Source organism: Rattus rattus, chromosome 8 (assembly GCF_011064425.1).
Source record: "Rattus rattus isolate New Zealand chromosome 8, Rrattus_CSIRO_v1, whole genome shotgun sequence".
Lineage (NCBI taxonomy): Eukaryota > Metazoa > Chordata > Mammalia > Rodentia > Muridae > Rattus > Rattus rattus.
In genome coordinates, this window is record NC_046161.1 from 100,342,300 (window position 1) to 100,363,303 (window position 21,004).

Genomic DNA, 21,004 nt, shown 5'->3' on the forward strand with positions numbered 1-21,004 from the left:
CAGAGCCTTAGAGAAGCAGTTCGCCTTGAATCAAGGCAGGCATCTTTCAGGGGTCAGCTGTCCTTGACCTCACTCCTTGCGGCTGGCCCACCATTCACGTGTCCAGAGACTCTTTCAGAGGGGAGGCTGGAAAGAGCAGACGTGGGGAGGAGAAGGAATGTCGTTCTTCTGGAAGCAGGGATCTTCCAGGATAACAAAAGTGTCAAGTATGTATGTTTGAGAAAAAGTCTGGGAAGGATGGTCGCGAGAACGTGTGCCTCCTATTCGGAACTGCTCCAACTTCCATTTATTTCTTGGAGAGTCTTTATGTCCGGAGCGCTGGTAGCGTAGAGATGAATGAAGCTCAAGAGGTTAACGAAGGTTCGCCGGGAGTGGTCCTCGAATTGCCCAACAGATTGAGGGAGAAATAGCAAGAAAAATGGGTTAGGAGGCTGACGCATGATGTTTCTGAGAAAAAAAAAAAATTCAACTTCGACAAGGATGACAGGTGGAAGTTACTGCAGCAGAGAGAGGAGGTAAAACTTCACCGAGGAGTTGGGTTTGGGTGTATGAGCAGAAGTGGTGGGCAGAACAGTTACCAGAAATGGGAGGAATCGTGGGGGATTAGCATTGGAGAGCAACAAGATCAAGATTTTTCTACTCTGCTTAGTGCCAGACTTAGCTTGTGAGCCAATCAATGTTTGCTGAGGCATCCGGTGAAAAAGGAGAGTGCTCAGGCCTAGAATGTGTTAGACCTGTGTGCCTATCTTCCTCCTTCCCTCCTTCCCTCCTCCCCCCTCCCCGCTTACCCCCTCCCCACCATTTTTCCCTGCATGTATGTGCACCACATGCATGCCTGATGCCTACAGAAGTCAGAGGCCTTGGATCACTTAGAACTGCCTTAGTATTTTGATTCAGCTGCTGGTAATTTCCCTTAGTTGTTCAACATAATGTTGAATGCTTAAACCTCCCAGTGTCCCGTCCACCCACCCCCTTTCGACAGTGTCTTAACTTATAACCAAAGCTGGCCTGGAATCCCAGAATGTCCTTCCTCCCCTCTGAGTGCTGGGATTATAGACACGAACCACCATGTCAAGCTGTTTTTGTTTATTGAGATGGCCTCAAATTTTCACTCCTCCTGTGTCTCTAAGTGGTGTGGGCTACCATGCCTGCCTGATTGCCTGGGTCTTAGTAGCTAAGATCTTTGTTTCTGAAAGAAAGGACATTGTCAGGAGGGATTAGATTCCACCAAATAAAAGAGAAGTACCTTCTGTTTGTGGGCAGGAGGCTATGACTATGATAAATTATTTTCAGCCGCACAGAGCTGGGTGTCAGCTGGCAAAACCCTATGGGCCTAAAGCCCAAAGAAGCTGCGTCTTGGAGATGACCGTGTTTTGCTTGCATGTATGTCTGAGGCCAGAAGAGGGCATCAGCTCCCCTTGAACTGGAAACAGTGAGCCACCATGTGGGTGTTAGGAATTGAACCCCTAGAAGAGCAGTCAGTGCTATTAACCACTGAACCATTTCTCTAGTCCTCAACCTAGTGTTTTAAATTTTTAATTCTCCTGCATCAGCTGCCTGAGTGCTGGGTTTACAGGTATGCTAGCTGGGCGCAATGGTGCAGGCCTGTCATTCCAGCTCTTCAGGAACCTCAGGCAGGGGCATCACACATTCAAGACCTGGCTGGCCGTAAACTAGATCAATGTCACCCTGAGCAATTTAGTGAGAGCCTGTCTCATAAAAAGGAATAATCCTCAAAGAAAACTTATTGTTTCCTGGTACGAATGGCCTGGAAAGCAAATCAGAAATCCTGGGCTTCTCAACTAGGTATTTCAGTAAATACAGATGGGTGTTGGACTGTGTTAAAGTGTTTGCTTAGAATATTCAAGACTCTGGATTTGATTTCCAGCATCCTGTCTCTCCTGAGGGTCACATTGTTAGTGCTATAATCACAGCACTGGGGAGGCTTAGGCAAGAAAGATTCTAAGTCATGGCCTGTCCAGTCAGTCTGTGCTACAGTACCCGTCTCAACCCCCTCCTTCCCAAACAAGACTGATTTCTGTTCTGGAGTTTCTTTACATGGTGGCTGGTGACCGATAACATCTGGCAAGAATATGATCAGGGAAGAATATAATTTTTTTCTTCTGGAACTGGCGTCTGAAATGGAAGGCTCTTAACTGAGCTACATCCCCAGCCCTCTTTTTACTTTTTCTGTGTGACTGTTACCCAGTCACGCTTTTAAGTTGTGATCCTCTGGTCTCAGCTTCCCAAGTAGTTAGGATTTTCTAAAAGAAGAGTTGGTGAAAACACAGCAAAAGGCTTGGATGTCCTCACTACTTTGTAAGAGGGTCTTCTCTGTGTGTGCTCGCTGTTTGTGTTATTTCCTCACTAAGAAAATATCTAGTAAAAAACGACAAAGACCCCAGAAAACACAGAACTGGGCATAGTGGTGTATGCCTTTAATCCCAGCACTCAAAGGCAGGCCTGGTCTAGAGTCCCAGGACAGCCGGGGCTACCTTGAGAGATGCTGTCTCAAAAACACCCCCAAAGCAATGAGACTTGCTTTTTACCTCAGATCACTGTGGCTGCAAATTAACTAAAGGGTAAATGGTAGAAATCAGAAGGGGACTGGAGAGATGTCTCAGTGGTTAAGAACACTGACTGCTCTTCCAGAGGTCCCGAGTTCAATTCCTAGCAATTACATAGTAGCTCACAGCCATCTGTAATGGGATCCGATACTCTCTTCTGGTGTGTCTGAAGACAGCTACAATGTATTTATAGTCTTTAAAAAAGAAATCAGAAGGGAAGCAGTGTCTCCCTTTGGGAGTTGCACACCAGATATTGAGAATTCGTAATGGTAACATAGTTACTCATGATGTAGCAATGAAAGCTATGGAAGGGTCTTGAGGCAGGCAGTTTCAAGTGAGCCCAAACTCACCTGTCTGGCTAGACTAGCTATCAGGCTTGCTCCAGAAATCCCTTGTCTCTGCCTGAGTTAAAGCAGTTCAGTTCATCTTTAAACACACTAACATGTGGCATAGATAGATAGATAGATATAGGTATAGGTATATATATATCTCACCCCCGTTCCTGGAGGTACTGCAATACCAGGTCAATGTGTGGAGTGGACGGTGCAAGCTCCTATTCCAACTCCTAGGTCCAAAAACCCATTTAATATATCGTCCTCGGATAGAGGACGAATCAGATATTAAACTGATAAGAACAGACACTACACTTGATCTTAGCCAAAAGGCCGAGAAGCGATTTTTATTTACATTTTACAAAGACTATTTCCTTTTATTAATCTCTGAAGAAGTATCCCACTAGACAAACAAGCACACAAAAATGATAGGCTTTTAAATGAGTTGGTTTAATTCAAAGCGATAAGAATTCAGAGTACAACGAGGATGGAGCAGCAGGCTCTAGGTTCACTTTAAATTCACAGCTGAGGTAGGAATTGCTGAACACGAGAGACAACGAGCCATCGCGTTACTCAGTTTATTGTTTTTTTACAAAAGTTCATTACAATGTACAACAACAGGGTCCAGGATAACACTTCATTCTAGCTATTCGGTGGCAAAGATGTTATGACAGGGAATCCAGATGTTTGACAGGTTACAGGATAACACTTCATTCTAGTTGTAGTGGCAAAGATGTTACGGCAGGGAATCCAGATGTTTAAATAGGAATGGAAAAGGAGGGTCACCATCACCTCAGATGTGAGAATAGCTTACTTTTTGCCAGATTTCTTAATTCCACCTGTAGCTGCAAAGAGAAAAGTCCAGTTTGGAAAAAATACTGTTACGGCTACAAAGCCCCAGGGGTCCCAGTAATAACTAGCTCTTGTACTGGGTGTTTACTTTTCACAAACACGCCAGCCCCTACCGCTACCATCTCCAGAAAGGCAGAGCACAGCTGAGGTAGGGGCAAGGCAGTATCTCGCTCTGCATCCATACTGTGTGTTCTTCAGATTAGCTTAGTAATTCTCCTGCTACAGCAACCTACTTTACAGATAAGTCAGTCTCGATGTTTGGTGTTCTTCAAGGTTATAGGCTGGTACGTGAGAAGCCTCCATTCTCAGCTGGTAGTCTGGCTTCTGTTTTGTAGTGTTCTATTTTCTTAAAGGCAACAGCTTGGATGGGCTTCAAATTCACCCTTTTTTGTGGGCTTTTGTTTTGGCTTTTTCCCCTCCTGTTGTTTTGATTTTTCTTGCTTTATTGTTTGTTTGGTTTCCAAAAAGGGTGTCTGTGTTAGCCCTGGATATCTTGGAACTCACTCTGTAGAACTGGCTGACCTTGAACTCAAGACTTGCCTGCCTCTGCCTTGTGAGTGTTCAGATTAAAGCCACTATCTCCTGGTTTCTCCTTTGTGAGAAAGAACACAGAAGTTGGTGGATAGGGAGGTGGAGAAGGCCTGGAAAGAGTTGGGGCAGGAGAAAGCATGGTTGAGTAATTGTATGAAAGAAGGTTTCAGCCAGGTGAGGTGGTGCATGTGATTAATTACAACACTCAGGAGGCAGAGGCAGAGGAGCTCTGTGAGTTCCAGCACAGCCAAGACCATGTACAGCAGTGGTTCTCAACCTTCACAATGCTGTGACCCTTTAATATAGCTCTTCATGTTGTGGTGACCACCAACCATGAAATTGTTTTTGTTGCTACTTCAGAACTGGAATTTTGCTACTGTCGTGAATTATAATGCAAGTGTTTTCTGATCCTCTTAGATAACCTCTGTGAAAGGGTCCTTCAACCCCCAAGGGTTTTCAACCTACAAGTTGAGAACCACAAGTAGAGAATGTCTCAAAAAATTCATCCTTATGCTGCAGGTTCTCCAGGCGTTAGGATTAGCGGTGTGCAGCGCCATCCTACGCTCTATCTAAGAGGTCTAACTTCTAATCACACACTACTTTCCCCTTTATATTTTATGTGTGACTGTGTGGGCCAGAAGCCCAGGTAGTCCCTTATCAACCATGTTTTCTGAAATAGGGTTATCTCACTGGCCTGGAGCTTGCTGAGCAGGCTAGACTAATTGGTCAGAGAACCACAGAGACCTGCCTGTCTTGACTCCATAGTGGTGGGATCATAATTAGACACTGTGCTGGACTTTTCTTATGTGGGCTATGGGTATCAACTCAGGTCTTCACGCTTATCAGGCGAGCCCTTTACCAAATAAGCCATCTCTCTAGTTCTTCAATGCAGGCTTAAAAATCAACTTTTAGGGGTTGGGGATTTAGCTCAGTGGTAGAGCGCTTGCCTAGGGCGCAAGGCCCTGGGTTCGGTCCCCAGCTCCAAAAAAAAGAACCAAAAAAAAAAAAAAAAAAAATCAACTTTTAATTTTACTTGTATGCATGTTTTACTGCATTTACATATGTAAACCATGTTAATGCCTGGTACATGCAGAGGTCAGATTCCCTAAAACTGGATTTAGAGATGGTCGCTGAATAACTATGTAAGTCATGGGAGCCAAGCCCGAGTCCTCTGCAAGAGCAGCAGCTCTCACTGCTGAGCCAGCTCTCCAGTCCTCTCCCCCTTTTTTTGCAAATTACATTTAACTTATTTTAAGTATGAATACACCAGTGCACACACATGTGCCACAGTGCGTAGGTAGAAATCAGAGGACAGCTTTCAGGAATTAGACAATCCTACTACATAGATCCCAGGGACTGAACTTGGGTCCTCAGGCTCAGAGGCAGGCTTTTACCCACTGATCCACCTCAAGGTCCCCTCATAACTGCACATTCTAAACTGAGACATAACATAACAAGACACTATATCCCATCTTATATTCCCAGAGACCGGTTTGTTATGCCTTTATTTCATTCAATTTTAAAAATGCCAGTACACTTGGCACTCAGTAGATAGTGGAATGGTTGTACAATCATCCACGCCTAATTTAAGAAAGAGAGCACAGCCTAGCAGTGGAGGTGCCCACCTTTGATCCCAGCACTTGGGAGGTAGAGGCAGGAGGATCTCTGAGCTTGAGGCCAGCCTGGTCTACAGAGTGAGTTCCAGGACAGTCAGAGCTACACAAAAGAACCATGACAACACAAATCTTAATAATGTAGGCACAGGGGTGCATCCCAGCATATCAAGGTCAAGTTCAGGGGATGAGGAATTATTAGGAGACCTTGTTTAAAACAAGCAAGAAACCCAAAATGGATGGAGCTCGGTGACAAGCAGTACTAGCTGGATTTCCTTTAACAGAAATCCCTGGGACCACAAGTATTTAGGATTTGTGTGATATCTGCGTACACATATTTTAGAGATGGGACCCAATTGTGAACCCAACATTTAGGTGAAGCCCACCCCATGCACACAACTGTAGGTTAATGTAATACAACAGGTCCAGTGCCTATGCATTTGACTGCAACACATCACCCAAGGCCAGGGGTGGAGTGTTCTTCTGGTGTTAAGTCTCAGATCCGGAACACTTTGGATTTACAGATTATGAATGCTCCGTCTGTACAGGATTTCCCCAAGGTCTGACCTCCTTATACATAATCACAGATTAAAGGTGCCAGATACCTGACCTCATTTTAAAAAGCAACCTCAACAGCTAGAGTTTCATTGCTGTGTGGATAAACAATGGATCAAACCCACTGCAACAGGTCTTGGGGTGACAGTTCCAGTATCTATGTCACACCAGTAAAAATCAGAAACGACCGATAGTTAGAAAACGCACAACAGTGCTTTTACAATGCACACAAAGCCAAGCTGCTGGCATAGACTCTCAGTTATCTAGGTGAAGGCATGAGAATCCAGAGTTCAAGGCCAGTCTCAGAAATTTATAATAAATGACTTGTCTAGCAATTAACAAACAAAATAAAAAGGGGGGTAGAGAGATAGCTCAGCACTTAAGAGCACTGGCTGCTTTTCCAGGGAGCTGGGTTTAATTTCCAGCTCACAAGCATCTGTAACTATAGTTCCAGATTTGACCCTTGTCTGGTCTCTCAGGGCACTGGACACATGTTACACAGAAATGCATGCATAAAAAACACCCATACGCTTAAATACAAAAATTAAAACTTTCTTTTTTTTTTTTTCTTTTCTATTTTTCGGAGCTGGGGACCGAACCCAGGACCTTTTGCTTGCTAGGCAAGCGCTCTACCACTGAGCTAAATCCCCAACCCCAAATTAAAACTTTCTTAATGCGATATTAAGATTCTTGGACCTGTGGTTCACTCCTAAGAGGCGAAATCGCCGGCAAAGTTATTATTGTAGAATGGCACAGAGGGCGCATGGTGTATGGGGTACAGCTCAAGAAGGAGTGTGTTTGCCTTGCACAAACGAGTTCCCAGTATAGTCCAAAACAAAATAGCACCCAGAGCAAAACACATGTTAAGGAGCCTGGACTTTAAGTCTAGATAGTACCCAAAGGTGATTCAGGACTATTATCATTACAGATAACGCGACCAGCAAGTACAAAAGTTCTTGTTCTAACGTTAACTATAAAGAAGCAGTAAATTACTAATTTGGAGCCAGAAACTAGTTGGACGATACTTAGCTACATGTATCTGTCTGGCACACGTGGTGTTTCCATTTCTGCAGCTTCTCCATAAACTGGAAGCCCAAGACTGTCTTGAGAGGCAGAAGATTTCACTTCTGGCCAAGTTTCCATTTCCGCCCCTTCGAACTGCACAAACCCAAGGCCAAGGCCACCAACGACCCCCCGGAGCAGATCTAGCCTGCCCTCGTACACCTACACCGGCTAGATCTTCACTTACCCAGGGGACCCTTCCCCGCGGCCTTGGCTTTTAGCTCCTCGAGTTTCTTCTGTTCCTCCTTTTGTTTCTGCTTGAAAGCCTTATCTTCCTGCGGAGAGGCAGAGCAGGTTCACTCCAGCCCTGTCGTCCATTCCCTCAGCGCCCGCCCGCGCCTCCGCTCCCGTCCTTACCTCGTCCATCTCCTTGGCCTGCTTCTTGGGCTGTTTCAGGGGCTTCTTTTTGCCACCTGTGGGCGACACGAGCATGCTCGGCCCATCCCCGCCATCCATCGCCCTCCCATTTCCCCCCCGTCTATCTGTGCCCCCATCCCCAAACAACCTTACCTTCGCGGCCCGACATGGCGCCTCCTGCCCCTTCACCAGACCCTGATCCTAAGCCGGAAACCGGGCTTACAGCCTGTGCCTATGCCGCGCCTATGCCGCACCTATGCGTGGCTCCTGATTGGCCGCTAGACAGGAAGTTGCCCTCACGTATTTTTAAAGGATTCGCCCTCCAGGGGCGGGTGCTGGCCGGTCAGGGGTCAATTGAGTGACAGACGCGGGGCTTACTGCTGGAGCCTAATAGGCTTAGTCTCTTCAGGTACGGGGCGGGAGGCTCCTTCTGCCTAGGTCAATTCGAAAACGTGGGGGTGGGGGAGCATGTCTGGTCATAAAGCTGGTAATCCGACACAGAAAGAAAGCATTGCAGGTCGGGGGGAGGGTACATGCAAAGTGCCTTTCCGGAACCAAGGAAAGCACAGGTGGCTGGCACGAGATAGGATGGGAGATGGCAGAAGTGGGTAGTGGCCACTATCGCCCAGTCCTCAGCTTCAGAAGCGGCGGGGAAAAGATCGCACTTTATGAAATAATGAGTGCAACTGTTTGCAAATTCTTTCTTCTAGCTCATTGTCTTGTTGAGTATGTAGTTTATATAGATAAATAGTAACTCTGGACTGAGGATTGAGGAAAGCTGACACTGTAGCAAGACAAACCTACAGCAAAGCAGATAAATAAAATACGCATCCCAGGTTATGTGACCTGTGTGGGGAGAAAAAAATAAACAGAAAGTGGTTACGGAATGCTCCCTTGGTGGGATGTCAATTTTTGATAGGGTTGTTAGATAAGAACTCTCCAGGGTCTATTTGAGTAGGACTTGAGGAAGGTCAGGGAGCCAGCTCTAAACAGGGAACAGCTAGGCAGTGCCAAGGCCCTGGGTGGAAAATGGCCTCGTGTGTTCCAGTCCTTCATATGATTGGAAGGAGTGAGGAACCAGCTGAAAGTGCAGTCAGAGAGGAATGAAAGTCATGGAGAAGACATTGGCTTTTGCTTTGAAGGAACTGCGGGACTGTTGGAGGGATTGACATGGAGTTCTCTGTATTTGAAAGATCACTGCGGCTCTGTTGTTGACCTCAGAACTGGAATGGAGAAGCACAGGGACCTGTCAGATGAGTGAGAGGTAGTCTAACCATGGTATGCTGGTCATCGAGACCACTCTGATCCCTGACAGAGATAGAGAGGGAGGGCTCCTAGGTTTAGAAAGTCAGTGGGATTTTGCTAGTAGATTGGATTTGAGATAGGAGAGAAAAGGGGAATTAGGGCGATGTGAGGTTGTCAGCTTATCATTCGTACCTGAGTTACCATTAACCACAGTGGGGGGAAAGATAGATTACTATTAGGTTTCAAGCGGTGATATGGGTTGAACAGTTAGATAATATAAAATCCCGAAGAGAAGCTTTGGCTGAAGAAGTAACAGAGGGGGTGTGTGTGTGTGTGTGTGTGTGTGTGTGTGTGTGTGTGTGTGTGTGTGTATGTATGTGTGTATGAATGTATGCACTAGGGATTGAACCCATGGCCTTATGCATGTTAGACAAGTGCTGTATAATTGCACTACTAGACAGCCCAGTTTTTGAGAAAAAAATCTAATTATGAGAGAGAGAGAGAGAGAGAGAGAGAGAGAGAGCGTGTTCAAAGGCCAGAGCCATCAGGCACCCCAGAACTGGAGTTACAGGCAATTGTGAGTTGCCTAATGTAAGTGCTAGGAGCCAAACTAATTTATATGCCCTCTTAGCCTCTGAACCATCTCTCCAGCCCAGCTGTTATTTTTTTAATAACAGGTTTACTGATAAAAGCTTACTATATAATTTAGCTATTTAATTTGTATAATTCAGTGATTCTAATACATCAAAGATTATACAAATATTACTACAACCAGTTATAGAAGTATTTCCTCCCGCTCTCTCTGGGTTTGAAATAGGGATTCGCTCACTCTGTAGACTGGGCTAGCCTGGGACTTGTGGAAGTCTTCCTGCCCAGCCTCCCAAGTGTGGGGATTGCAGGTTTGAGCACCACGTTGAGTAGGCTGAGTCCTTTCACTTTTCTCCCCAATGCTGGGGATCAAGCCCAGGGCCTCCCTGTTACTGTACCACGTACCTAGGTCCCTAGCCCTATGGGTTTTTCTTTTTTTGTAATTTTTATGCATATGTCTGTGTGCCTGCTTGTCCATCCATGTACCATATGCATGAAGTGCCTATGGAAACTAGAAGAGGGAATTGGATCCCCTAGAGCTGGTGGTTGTGATGTGTGTCCTGGGAACTAAACCCTGGACCTCTGAAAGCAGCAATTGCTCTTAACCTCTGTGTCATCTCTCCAGCCCCAAAACCAGGTTTTTGAGGGGTTTTTTTTGTTTGTTTGTTTTTTGTCTTTTGTCTTTTGTTTTTGTTTTGAGACGGTGGCTTACTGTGTAGGACTGGTTAGCCTAGAACTCACAGAGATCTGCCTGCTTCTGCCTTCTGAGTACTTGGGTTAAAGGAAGGTACCACCATAACCAGTTATAAAGTAAACTATTTAAAAATATGTTCTATTTTGTTGATTGATTGATTGGTTGGTTGGTTGGTTGGTTTTTTGAGACAGGGTCCTTGGCTTACCTGGAACTTACTATGTAGACCAGCCTGGCCTTGAACTCTCAGAGCTCCACCAGCCTCTGCTTCCTGTGTGCTGGGATTAAAGACATGCACCACTACTCCTAGCCCTTACATTGTATTTTAGTTACATGTGCTTGTGAGTCTATGGAGGAATGTGAGTGTAAATGCAGTTGTCCATGGAGGCCAGAAGAGGGCGGCGAGTCCCTGTTACAGGAGTTATAGGTGGTGCAAGCACGGATCTGCATACTGGGAACCAAACTTGTTTCCCCTGCAAGAGCAAGATGCTCTCCACCACGAAGCCATCTCAGCCCCCTCGAGCATTTTCTGTCCAGACGGCTGCATGAGAGGGGAATCTGAGCACTGTGTCTTGGGCTGCAGAAGTGTCTGGCAGTTAGGGAGATGAGAGCAAATGAAAGCCAAGTAAAGACGACCTTTGAAGGAAGAGGGCTATCGCAGTGCACAGGCTTTGAAGGAAGGGGGGTTATCACAGTGCACAGGCTTTGAAGGAAGAGGGAGCTATCACAGTGCACAGGCTTTGAAGGAAGAGGGGCTATCACAGTGCACAGGCTTTGAAGGAAGAGGGGCTATCACAGTGCACAGTCTTTGAAGGGAGAGGGAGCTATCACAGTGCACAGGCTTTGAAGGAAGAGGGGCTATCACAGTGCACAGTCTTTGAAGGAAGAGGGGCTATCACAGTGCACAGGCTTTGAAGGAGGGGAGCTATCACAGGGGCTATCACAGTGCACAGGCTTTGAAGGAAGAGGGCTATCACAGTGCACAGGCTTTGAAGGAAGAGGAGGATATCATAGTGCACAGGCTTTGAAGGATCTATCAGGGCTCTAAGGGTCACAGGGCCAGTGGCTGGATGAGGTGTCTCATCAACTACGGAGCAGTGTCTGAGAGTGTGTGTTGCTCTTCCTAAGAAGCATGCTTCTTCTTTTCAATCTTTAATAAAGAGAGGGCTGGAGAGATGGCTCAGTGGTTTAGAGCACTGACTACACTTCCAGAGGTCCTGAGTTCAGTACCCAGCAACCACATGGTGACTCACAACCATCTGTAATGCGATCCAATGCCCTCTCCTGGTGTGTCTGAAGACAGCAGCAGTGTATAAATACATAAATCTTAAAACAAAACAAAACAAGAGAAAAAGCTGGGCATGGTGACACTGCCTTTAATCCCAACACTTGGGAAGCAGAGGCAGTTGGATCTCTGAGTTTGAGGCTAGCCCAATCTACAAAGTGAGTTCCAGGACAGACAGCCAGGGTTACTCAAAGAAAGAAACCCTGTTTTAAAAAAAAAAGAAAAGTAAAATATATTAAAAAAAAAAAATCAAGAGAGAAGTGGAGAACTAGAGGTGTAGAACACCAACTCATGGGCTTAACTCCCCAGTATTGCAGTACAGGGCTGGGGCTGGGAGATACTGGCAGCTGAGAAAGTGAGCCAGGAGGAAACCACCACACCACCACCACCCTGTGTGGAAAAGCAGGGTCGAAGGCAGCCATCTGCTGACGGTGGAAAACCAGTCCGAGAAGGCAAGATTCGAGATGTGGGCTCCTGCTTAGTGTGGCCTCGGTCCAGCTGTCCCCACCCAGCCCACCTCTGCTTTACCCTCCAGCTGCATTGAGCACCTTGCAGATGACTCCAAGAGCTTCCCAGGTTCTCCCTCTGCCAGCACCATTCTCCCCTGACCAGCTGAAGGGCCTGTGAGACACCTGTGTGTGGATGCCATTTGGACTGAGAGAAGCCAGCGCATGGGGTGGTGGCAAGGAGAGGCTGAAAGGAGGGAGTGGCTGAGGGAGACAAGCTGCGAGTCCCTGACGCTTCCTGCTATTACCAAGCACACATTCTTGCTAGGCAATTTTATCTGATGCAGAAAGCAAGAAAGGTGGCCTGTAAGGGAGTGGCCAAGGAAGGCCTTATTGAAAGAGGACATTGGAGCAGACATAGGTCACAGACTTGTGGAGGAAGAGAGGCATACTTGGAGGTGGCAGGGCACAGAATCGTACAGATCATGCTTAGGGTGTCGGGGTGGTTGGGAGAGAGAGTATGGCTGTGGGAAGGGGGAGGGGAGGGCTGGGAGGGCCTGACCTTTCTGGTTTCTGCCAGATCCCTTTATGCGGGTGAGTTGGGAACTGTAAGCTGTGCTCTCCCTCCTGTGTTAACCTGCCCCCCGGCTGCTCTGTGGAAAGCAAGCTGTAGGTCTCATCCCAGCCAGGGAACCGAGAGCAGACAGCTAGTAGGGGACGAGCCCGGAACTGGGCTGAAAAGGCTGGAGGAAGTTGAGAGGAGCAGTGACTTCTGGAAGAGATGGGCTCTGAAAGCTATGGAGAGATGGGAGGCGCCTGAGACACAGCAGTCCCGGGACCTCCGGGTCTTAGAGTAGGATCAAAGGAGAGGGGAAGCCGCTGAGGCTGTAGTGGTGCAGAGCCTGTCTGGCGTGTGTCAGGCTCTGCTAGGCTTCCTCCCTAACCTCTGTGTCTCCGGAGGGAGACCGAGGGAGGTGTGAGGCAGTGGTAGATGGCCGCTCCCTTCTGCCAAGGTTCACTGGGAGGGGGGTGGGTATTGTGCTTGGCCTGGATGAAAGGTAAACTTGCAGAGCTGTTGAGGGACTGTAGTAACTTGTGTTCCGTAGGCCCTGGTGTCCGGCTTGGATGGGAGTGGTTTGTGCTGTCTCAGCTTTGTGAATGAGACGCAAGAGTTCAGGTGGAGCACCAGCTTGGAACCAGTGCCACCAAGATCCCCTCTTCTGTGGCTCTCGGCCTGAGCCCACTTTGACCAGAAGCCATGTCCCTGCCTTTGTTCTCCAAAAGGTCAAGAGCGCTCCTCTGAGGAGGAGCCTGGGTGCATGGAGTAAATCTCCATGAGGAAGCCCTGTCACACCTGCGTGTGTTTACATCCTATCCTTTTCATATGATCCAGTTAATCTGTATATAAAGAAATTCTCAAAACTATCCTGCCACCTCCTGGTTACCACCTGTGAGAACTTTCATGCCTCGAAACCAAGGAAAGAAAGTCCAACAATAGTTTGAGGAAGCCCTTTTGTGCTCTCCCGGCCCTTCCTCTTTCTTTCCCGGCTCCCGTTGCTTTCCTTCGTTGGCCACCAGGTGTCGCTCTCACCAGTGCCTGGGGCTTAATGCTGTTTGACCAGAGAAGGCTGCCAGGTTTTTCTGGGATTCTGGGTAACTTGGCCCTCCCTCAGGATTCTGAGCCCCTTCTGTTCTTGGGCCGGGCAGTGCCTGGCTCTGGGTACTCCTTGTCCTGTGCAGGTCAGAGGAAGTAGGTATTGTTAAGCAGGGCTGAAAGGGATCACAGAAGCCTGGCCTGCTGAGTGGCTGCGGCCGAGGCTGGAGCTGAGGTGAGAAATGTGAGACTGGACCTGGGACCTGAAAGTCAGGCGTGAGAGCAGAGGGATGGTGTGATTTGAGCCTAAGAAAAGCACTCTGCAGCGTGGAAAACAGGGTTTTCCTCCTGTGGAACTGCCCTTTCAGAGGAGAGCTAGGGGCAGCCTCAGGGAGCCTGGAAGTCAGGTGTGAGGATCTTTTAGAGGAGTGACTCTGGAAGTGAGCTTTCTCTCAGTCATCCTTAGTTCCCTCATTTCCAAAGAGTGGTGTGTGTGTGTGTGTGTGTGTGTGTGTGTGTGTGTGTGTGTGTGTGTGTGTCTGTGTGTGTGTGTGTGTGTGTGAGGGAGTGTTTCCAGTAATGGGGATTGAACCTATGGCCATAGGCATGCTGGGTAAGTGCTCTGGCACTGAGCTGTACTCCCAGGCCCTTAGTTGTTATTTTGTTGTTAAAAACAGGGTCTCAGGGTTGGGGATTTAGCTCAGTGGTAGAGCACTTGCCTAGCACACGCAAGGTCCTGGGTTCGGTCCCCAGCTCCGAAAAAAAGAAAAAGAAAAAAAAAAGAAAAAAAACAGGGTCTCACAACTTGCTATATAGACTCTGCTATTTTTTTAAAGGCTTATTTTTTATTATAAGTACATTGTAGGGGTTGGGGATTTAGCTCAGTGGTAGAGCACTTGCCTAGCAAGCGCAAGGCCCTGGGTTTGGTCCCCAGCTCCGAGAAAAAGAAAAAAAAAAAGTATAAGTACATTGTAACTGTCTTCAGACACACCGGAAGAGGGCATCAGCTTTCATTGCAGATGGTTGTGAGCCACCATGTGGTTGCTGGGATTTGAACTCAGGACCTCTGGGAGAGCAGTCAGTGCTTTTTTTTTTTTTTTTTTTTTTTTTTTTTTTTTTGGTTCTTTTTTTTTTTCGGAGCTGGGGACCGAACCCAGGGCCTTGCGCTTCCTAGGTAAGCCCTCTACCACTGAGCTAAATCCCCAACCCCGCAGTCAGTGCTCTTAACCGCTGAGCCATCTGTCCAGCCCTAGACTCTGCTATCCTTGACCAGTCCTCCTGCATCAACCTCCCAGGTGGCTGGAATTACAAACCTGTACCACCAGACCCAGACCATGGGGCCTCTGTGAATCTTTTTGTCTTCGTAGGCAACTCAGGTTTGAGGATTTTCTCTGGCCTTAGCAGAAAAAGCAAGCACCGCGTTTCTCACCTAGGTCCTGTCTGAGAGACCTGGGAGATGGTGTGTATAGCATCATGGGAGGAAAGGGAGACATGACACCCTGATGAGCTTTCCCACGCGTGTTCCCTTGTCCCAAACCCTTGGAAAATCCTGGCCATCCTCTTGCTACAGGGGCAGAAATGAGTCTGTTTAGTTGAGACCTGACTTGTGTCTAGGCTTTCTCAGTCAGGAGCTAATCTGTCTGGTGTGTTCCTCACAGCTCTTGCGATGACGGGGTGCAGCCCTGTATTCACAATGCAGCAGGTGGTGGGTGTACCCCATAGACTGGTATGGAGAACCTTTCGTGGAACGGACCTCCTCATGACAAGGACTCTGTGCAGTCCAGGTCCCAGCCGACCTGGAGAGAAGCGACCGGAAGCTGCAGCCTTAGGGCTGTATCATCGCCTCCCCGAGTTGGGAAGAACACTAAGCCACACCATTCGGCATCGAGCAGCCTCGACTGCCAAGGCTTGGTGGGACAGATATGAGGAGTTTGTAGGACTCAATGAAGTTCGAGAGGCCCAGGGAAACGTGACAGAGGTGAGGAGGGAGTGTGGCTTGGGCTCCTAACAAAAAACTTCCCAGCTATATATGTGATGGCAGCTGGGAAACTGTGGGCACATTTGTGTCTTTTGTTTAAGAAAGGGTCTTATGGGGCTGGAGAGATGGCTCAGTGGTTAAGAGCACTGACTACTCTTCCGAAGGTCCTGAGTTCAAATCCCAGCAGCCACATGGTTGCTCACAACCATCTGTAATGAGATCTGATGCCCTCCTCTTCCGGTGTGTCTGAAGACAGCTACAGTGTACTCGCATACATAAAATAAATAAATTTATCTTTAAAAACACAGAAAAGGGGCTGGAGAGATGGCTCAGTGGTTAAGAGCACTGACTGCTCTTCCAGGGGTCCTGAGTTCAAATCCCAGCAACCACATGGTGGCTCACAGCCATCTGTAATGGGATCTGATCCCTCTTCTGGTGTGTCTGAAGACAGCTACAGTGTACTTATGTATAAAAAATAAATATTTAAAAAAATCACAGAAAAGAAAGAAAGGGTCATCTGTACTGCAGGCTGGCCTTGGAATCCTTGTGTAGCCGAACTCCTCATCTTCCTGTGTCCACCTCGTGAGTGCTGGGATTATAGGTGTTTGCCACCATAACTAGCCTTGTTTGTTTGTTTGTTTTTGTTTTTCTCCTGAAATGGTTTTGTCTTGAAGTCCAGACTTGCCTGAAACTTAGAATACTTTTCAGTCTGGCTCTGAACTCGTGATCTTCTTTCCCCAGTGCTGAGATTATAGGCATGGGTCACCACACCCAGCTCAGACTTGCAAACAAACATCACTGGTAGAAATACTTGCCTCGATCATGAGGAGATCTGGATCTGTGCTACTGGAGCGAAGGTCTCTGTAATTATACCCTCTGCTCTCTGCACACTCAACACTCAAGTACTGAAAAGTCCCTGGCTAATGACTCCTCTGCGTATTAGACCAGCAAAACCGTCTTTCGTGGGCGGTTTTGCCTTACAGTGCTAAAGCAGGGGGCACTGAGAAGCATTGGGGGGCACTGAGAAGCATTGGGAGGCACTGAGAAGCACTGTCTCAGGTGGGCCGAGCTGCCTGTGGCTTTCAAGTCTTTGGTGGCTGCAGAAATGCACCGTGTCACCTGTCTGCACTCACTTTCAGAACAGCATAGCAAGGTTGGAAGAGATCAGGGGTTTGGCTGGGGATCTGAGGCACGTGGTTGTCTCTTCTCCTTGGAGAACAACCCGCGAGTTTGGCTGAGTTGGCATGTCCAGGGCCGTAAGCAAGGACTTGACGGTGGTATTGTAGGCCTCAGTTACACACTGGGCTCCTCGCGGTGGTTCCCATCAGACAAGAGTTGGCTGGATCTCGCAGACAAAGATTGTGTCACTGTTTGCTTTGAAAGTTTCTCAGGGGCATGTTATTTCTGCTTGAATGAATAAATCCAGTGCTTCACGTGGGTGTGGCCGCATGTTGAGCCAGAGTGAGCCGGAATTAGCGTTCGAGTTTCTACCTTTCACAGTGACCCCCCAGTGACCCCTGCTCAGCTGCCGCCTCCTTAGCTGTGGAGCTGAGCCACAGAGCGGGGTTGGACGTTCTCTCTGCAGGCGGAGAAAGTGTTCATGGTGGCGCGTGGTCTTGTTCGAGAAGCCCGGGAGGATCTAGAAGCTCAGCAGACGAAGCTGAAGGAGGTGAGGGACCGCTTGGACCGAGTCTCCAGGGAGGACAACCAGTACCTGGAACTGGCTACTTTGGAACACAGGATGCTACAGGTGGGCCTCTCAGGAAGCAGCCCTTCGTTACCTGCACAAGCCCTTAGCATGGCAGGGGGTGGAGCTGACTGTTGATCGGAGGTCTTGGAGTGGGTAAACCAGAAGATTCTATGGTGGTCTTGGGCCCAGACTTCCAGAGCCTATCTGCCTGCTCTTTTCTGAGTACTGGGCTGAACAGTGCAGCAAAATACTCTCTGACCCCCAAACTATTGAAGAGGAGGGGTACAGGCTTATGGCTGCCGGGTGGGATGATCACATGGCTACCTTTCACACACCCCACAGCTCTGCTCCTGCAGGACAGGTACAGTCTTCTGTCTTTATTCACTCGGCAGCTGTTTGTAGAGCCAACGGCAGGGGAGTGGCCCCTGTGCCCCTGGCTGTAGTCACAAGGCTCCTTGCTGCTGCCTCACACCACTTTTTTCCCACAGGAAGAGAAGAGGCTCCGAATAGCATATCTGCGTGCGGAAGACTCAGAGCGAGAGAAGTTCTCTCTCTTCTCTGCAGCTGTGCGGGAGAGTCACGAGAAAGAGCGTACAAGGGCTGAGAGGACCAAGAACTGGTCCCTCATTGGGTCAGTTCTAGGAGCTCTGATAGGCGTGGCTGGTTCCACCTATGTTAACCGTGTCCGGCTACAAGAACTGAAGGCCTTACTCCTGGAAGCCCAGAAAGGGCCTGTGAGCCTCCAGGAGGCCATCCGTGAACAGGCTTCTAGCTATTCCCTCCAACAGAAAGACCTCCAGAACCTTATGGTGGATCTGAGGGGCCTGGTGCACGTTGGGCAGGACCAGGGCTCCGGGTCACCAACAGGTCCTCCTTCTCCCCGAGGAAAAGACATAGATGGCCTTTCAGCCACCATGAAAGAGCAGCTCAGTCATTCCCGGCAGGTCTATTCCTGCCTAGAGGGTTTACGAGAGCAGCTTGACAGCCTGGAAAAGACTTGCAGCCAAATGGCTGGGGTGGTTCGACTTGCAAAGGCCCCGGCACATCCAGGCATGGTGGAGCCACTGGATGGGGCCCTGCCCAGCTCTTTGCTGGAACATGGGAGCATGATGTTGGCGCTGTCAGAGATGGAGCAGAGGCTAGAAGCCCAGGCTAACAGGAATGCCATCTCTAGCACGCTGGTCACCTGTGTGACTTTTATGGCCACATTGCCGCTGCTCTACATGCTGTTCAAGACCAGTTAGCCCTGGGATCCGACTCCAAAGGGGCCGAAGGGTGACTGTAGGCTGTGTTGGGGATATAATGAATCTTTGAGGTACATACAACCTCAACCTGACTCTGAATACCAGCAGAGGGGCTCGCCGACTAGTATATTTTATTCTGTAGGTAATACCTATTTGCATTAATTATCCAAACTTTGCATAAATGTCCAATTAAAATATCTAAGAATTTGTATTATGTAAAAGATCTTTCTGTCAGATTCAGTTTTATCATTGACTTCCGAAGTCTGGTACTTGGGGGTTAGCCTGGAATGAGAGCTCATCCCCTTTAGCTCCTATCTCATCTCCTAGTGGTCCTAGCTCGGGACTGTTTTGGATGAAATTAGCCCTGGATTCTCACTTAGAATACCCTGGCATGACTGCCCTTTGCTTGTTGTTCCTGTGTGGGCTCAGGTGAGTAGAACCTAGCCTGGTGCGCAGCTTTCTGCCATGGGGTGGGGAAGAGATGTACTTCTGATGCTGAAAGGAAGAGACAGGGGCCATCATTAAAGATCCACGCTGGTCTGCATATCCCTGATACAAAGCCCTCTCCATGTCACCTGGGACCCTCAAAAAGACATGAGCACAGTTCAGGGCCTCGCTGGTGCAGTGTGGAGACATAGTTAAGGAAGGGTAGAGTGAAACATGAAAATGGACTGCCCTGAGAACCTTGACCTCTCTCTTCAGAGGGAACAGTGACCCTTGACCTCCTGTGCTAAATGGTGTGGGCGGCCTTAGGTAAATAGAATTTGTGGGATGTTGCTCTGTGCTGAGTATTAGCAGTCTAGAACCATAGTGAAGAGTCAGTCTAACAGCCTCTCCAGAGTGCACTACAGCTGTCCGCTTCCAGTGAGAGCTTGTTTGTGCCTGTGAAGCCAGCGTGCGGCCCACAAGGAGCAGCGGAGCCCTCTACTCTTGGATGCCGTGCTCATCCCTAAACAGCCAGCATGGCCCAAAATGGCTCCTAAGTTCTCTGGACTTCTGAGAACCTAATCTCTTGGTCAGTTGACCACTTATTGTCATATAGTAGTCCCCCAAGAGCGAAACAAGCCCAGCACCCAAGGGTGTTCATACACTGAAGTGCCAGGAAGCACCCTATTTGTACAGATGAGGAAGGCTGTAGAGCCGAGGCCAAGCCTCCCTCTAGCATGAAATTCGTTCCGTCGGGTGGGTTTGAGCGGTGGGGATTCCCTATACATGGAAGGGGCTCCTAGATGTTGCAGAAGTAGGGAGGCCAACAAATTTGAGGGACTCAGTGCAGACTGTCCTAGGCAAGATGAGGATAGGTTTGGGAGAGTTGAGGAACATAAGGTTAGACATTGGGGGTGGGGTGGGGGGAAGGAGCTGGAGTGCTGGGGTAGCAGTTGGAGTGTAAGGGAAGGTTGTCATGGTGGTGCTGACAAGGTGCTAGGTGACTGGGATCTGGTGCTCAAAGCGGCAGGGGTGGGGGTCGGGGGGGGTGATCTGAGGCCTAGGGGAGGGGTATTTTTGGAAAACAGGCAGATGAGCTAAAGGACCCTGTCTTAATTAGTTTCTGTTGCTGCAATGAAGCACCATGACCAAAAAGCAAGTTGGAGAGGAAAGGGTTTATTTGGTTTAAGCTTCCACATCACTGTTTATTACTGACAGGAACAGGACAGGACAGGAACTCAAGCAGGGCCAGAACCTCGTGGAGGGGTGCCGCTTACTGCTCAGTGTGCTTTCTTACAGAACCCCGGGCCACCAGCCCAGAGGTGGCCCCACGCTCAGTGGATTGGGCCCTCCCCTGTCAATCACTAATTAAGAAGATGCCCTACAGGGGGATCTTATGGAGAGATTTTTCCCACTGAAGTTCCCTCAGATAATTCAAGCTTCTGTCAAGTTGACATAAATCAAACCAGCACCCCTTCCCCCCATCCCCCACCCCTCCCATGGGAGTGTGAGGGTGTGATGGTAGAGTAGCCAGGCATCAGTCCTTAGCGAAGTGGCAGACACGGAAGGCTCTGGCTTCCCCGATTTAGAGCCCTCTAACCTTAGAGGCTTCCAGGTGACGTATATGCAGATTTTGTCTTTCTGGACACTTTGCCAATGGCCTTGAGCCAAAGTCCTTCAAAAGCCCTCGGGATGGGTCAGGTCCCGGCTCCACAGATTGCCTTTGGCAAGTCCGGGTGTGAACGGTCCTACGTAAGAGGCCCTGAGGAGAGAACCTCTGCCCAGAGTTCCTTCCCAGGAAGACCCAGGTGTTTTCCAAGGAAGGAGTCCAGACTTGCTCAAGGCTTCTGAGTTCTGGATGGCTCCAGGTACAGGCCGTGGAGGAGGGAAGGAACTAAGACCCTATTACTTCTGCACTTCGCAGCCAGTCTACCCCGCTTTCACAGCC

General features: G+C 48.6%; 1 protein-coding gene, 1 long non-coding RNA gene and 1 other non-coding gene across 5 annotated transcripts; 1 reads left to right on the forward strand and 2 right to left on the reverse strand.

Moving 5' to 3' along the window:
* The first annotated feature begins 15 nt into the window (after window positions 1-15).
* Window positions 16-18,853, forward strand: Ccdc51 (coiled-coil domain containing 51). 3 transcript variants are annotated; one of them, XM_032910703.1, is made up of 4 exons: window positions 16-515; window positions 15,377-15,696; window positions 17,282-17,446; window positions 17,875-18,853. In XM_032910703.1, exons 2-4 carry the CDS (start codon window positions 15,385-15,387, stop codon window positions 18,628-18,630), a joined length of 1,233 nt encoding a protein of 410 aa, XP_032766594.1. In that variant the 5' UTR covers window positions 16-515; window positions 15,377-15,384; the 3' UTR covers window positions 18,631-18,853. The 3 variants fall into 3 exon arrangements, with proteins under 3 accessions (XP_032766594.1, XP_032766592.1, XP_032766593.1); XM_032910701.1 differs by lacking the exon at window positions 16-515 and adding an exon at window positions 8,171-8,278; XM_032910702.1 differs by lacking the exon at window positions 16-515 and adding an exon at window positions 13,813-13,953.
* On the reverse strand, window positions 3,054-3,244 carry LOC116908438. Its single transcript, XR_004388966.1, has one exon. It is a non-coding gene; the product is annotated as a U2 spliceosomal RNA (small nuclear RNA).
* LOC116907639 lies at window positions 7,869-8,183 on the reverse strand. Its single transcript, XR_004388835.1, has 2 exons — window positions 8,023-8,183; window positions 7,869-7,925 (listed from the first exon to the last, which is right to left on the reverse strand). It is a non-coding gene; the product is annotated as an uncharacterized LOC116907639 (long non-coding RNA).
* Window positions 18,854-21,004: the final 2,151 nt, after the last annotated feature.

Bases quoted from the DNA above. Each gene is read 5' to 3' on its own strand.
- Ccdc51 (XM_032910703.1), top strand. From the start codon at position 15,385: ATGACGGGGTGCAGCCCTGTATTCACAATGCAGCAGGTGGTGGGTGTA. The intron at 15,697-17,281 runs GTGAGGAGGGAG...TTCTCTCTGCAG, and splicing joins CCCAGGGAAACGTGACAGAG to GCGGAGAAAGTGTTCATGGT. The intron at 17,447-17,874 runs GTGGGCCTCTCA...TTTTTCCCACAG, and splicing joins TGGAACACAGGATGCTACAG to GAAGAGAAGAGGCTCCGAAT.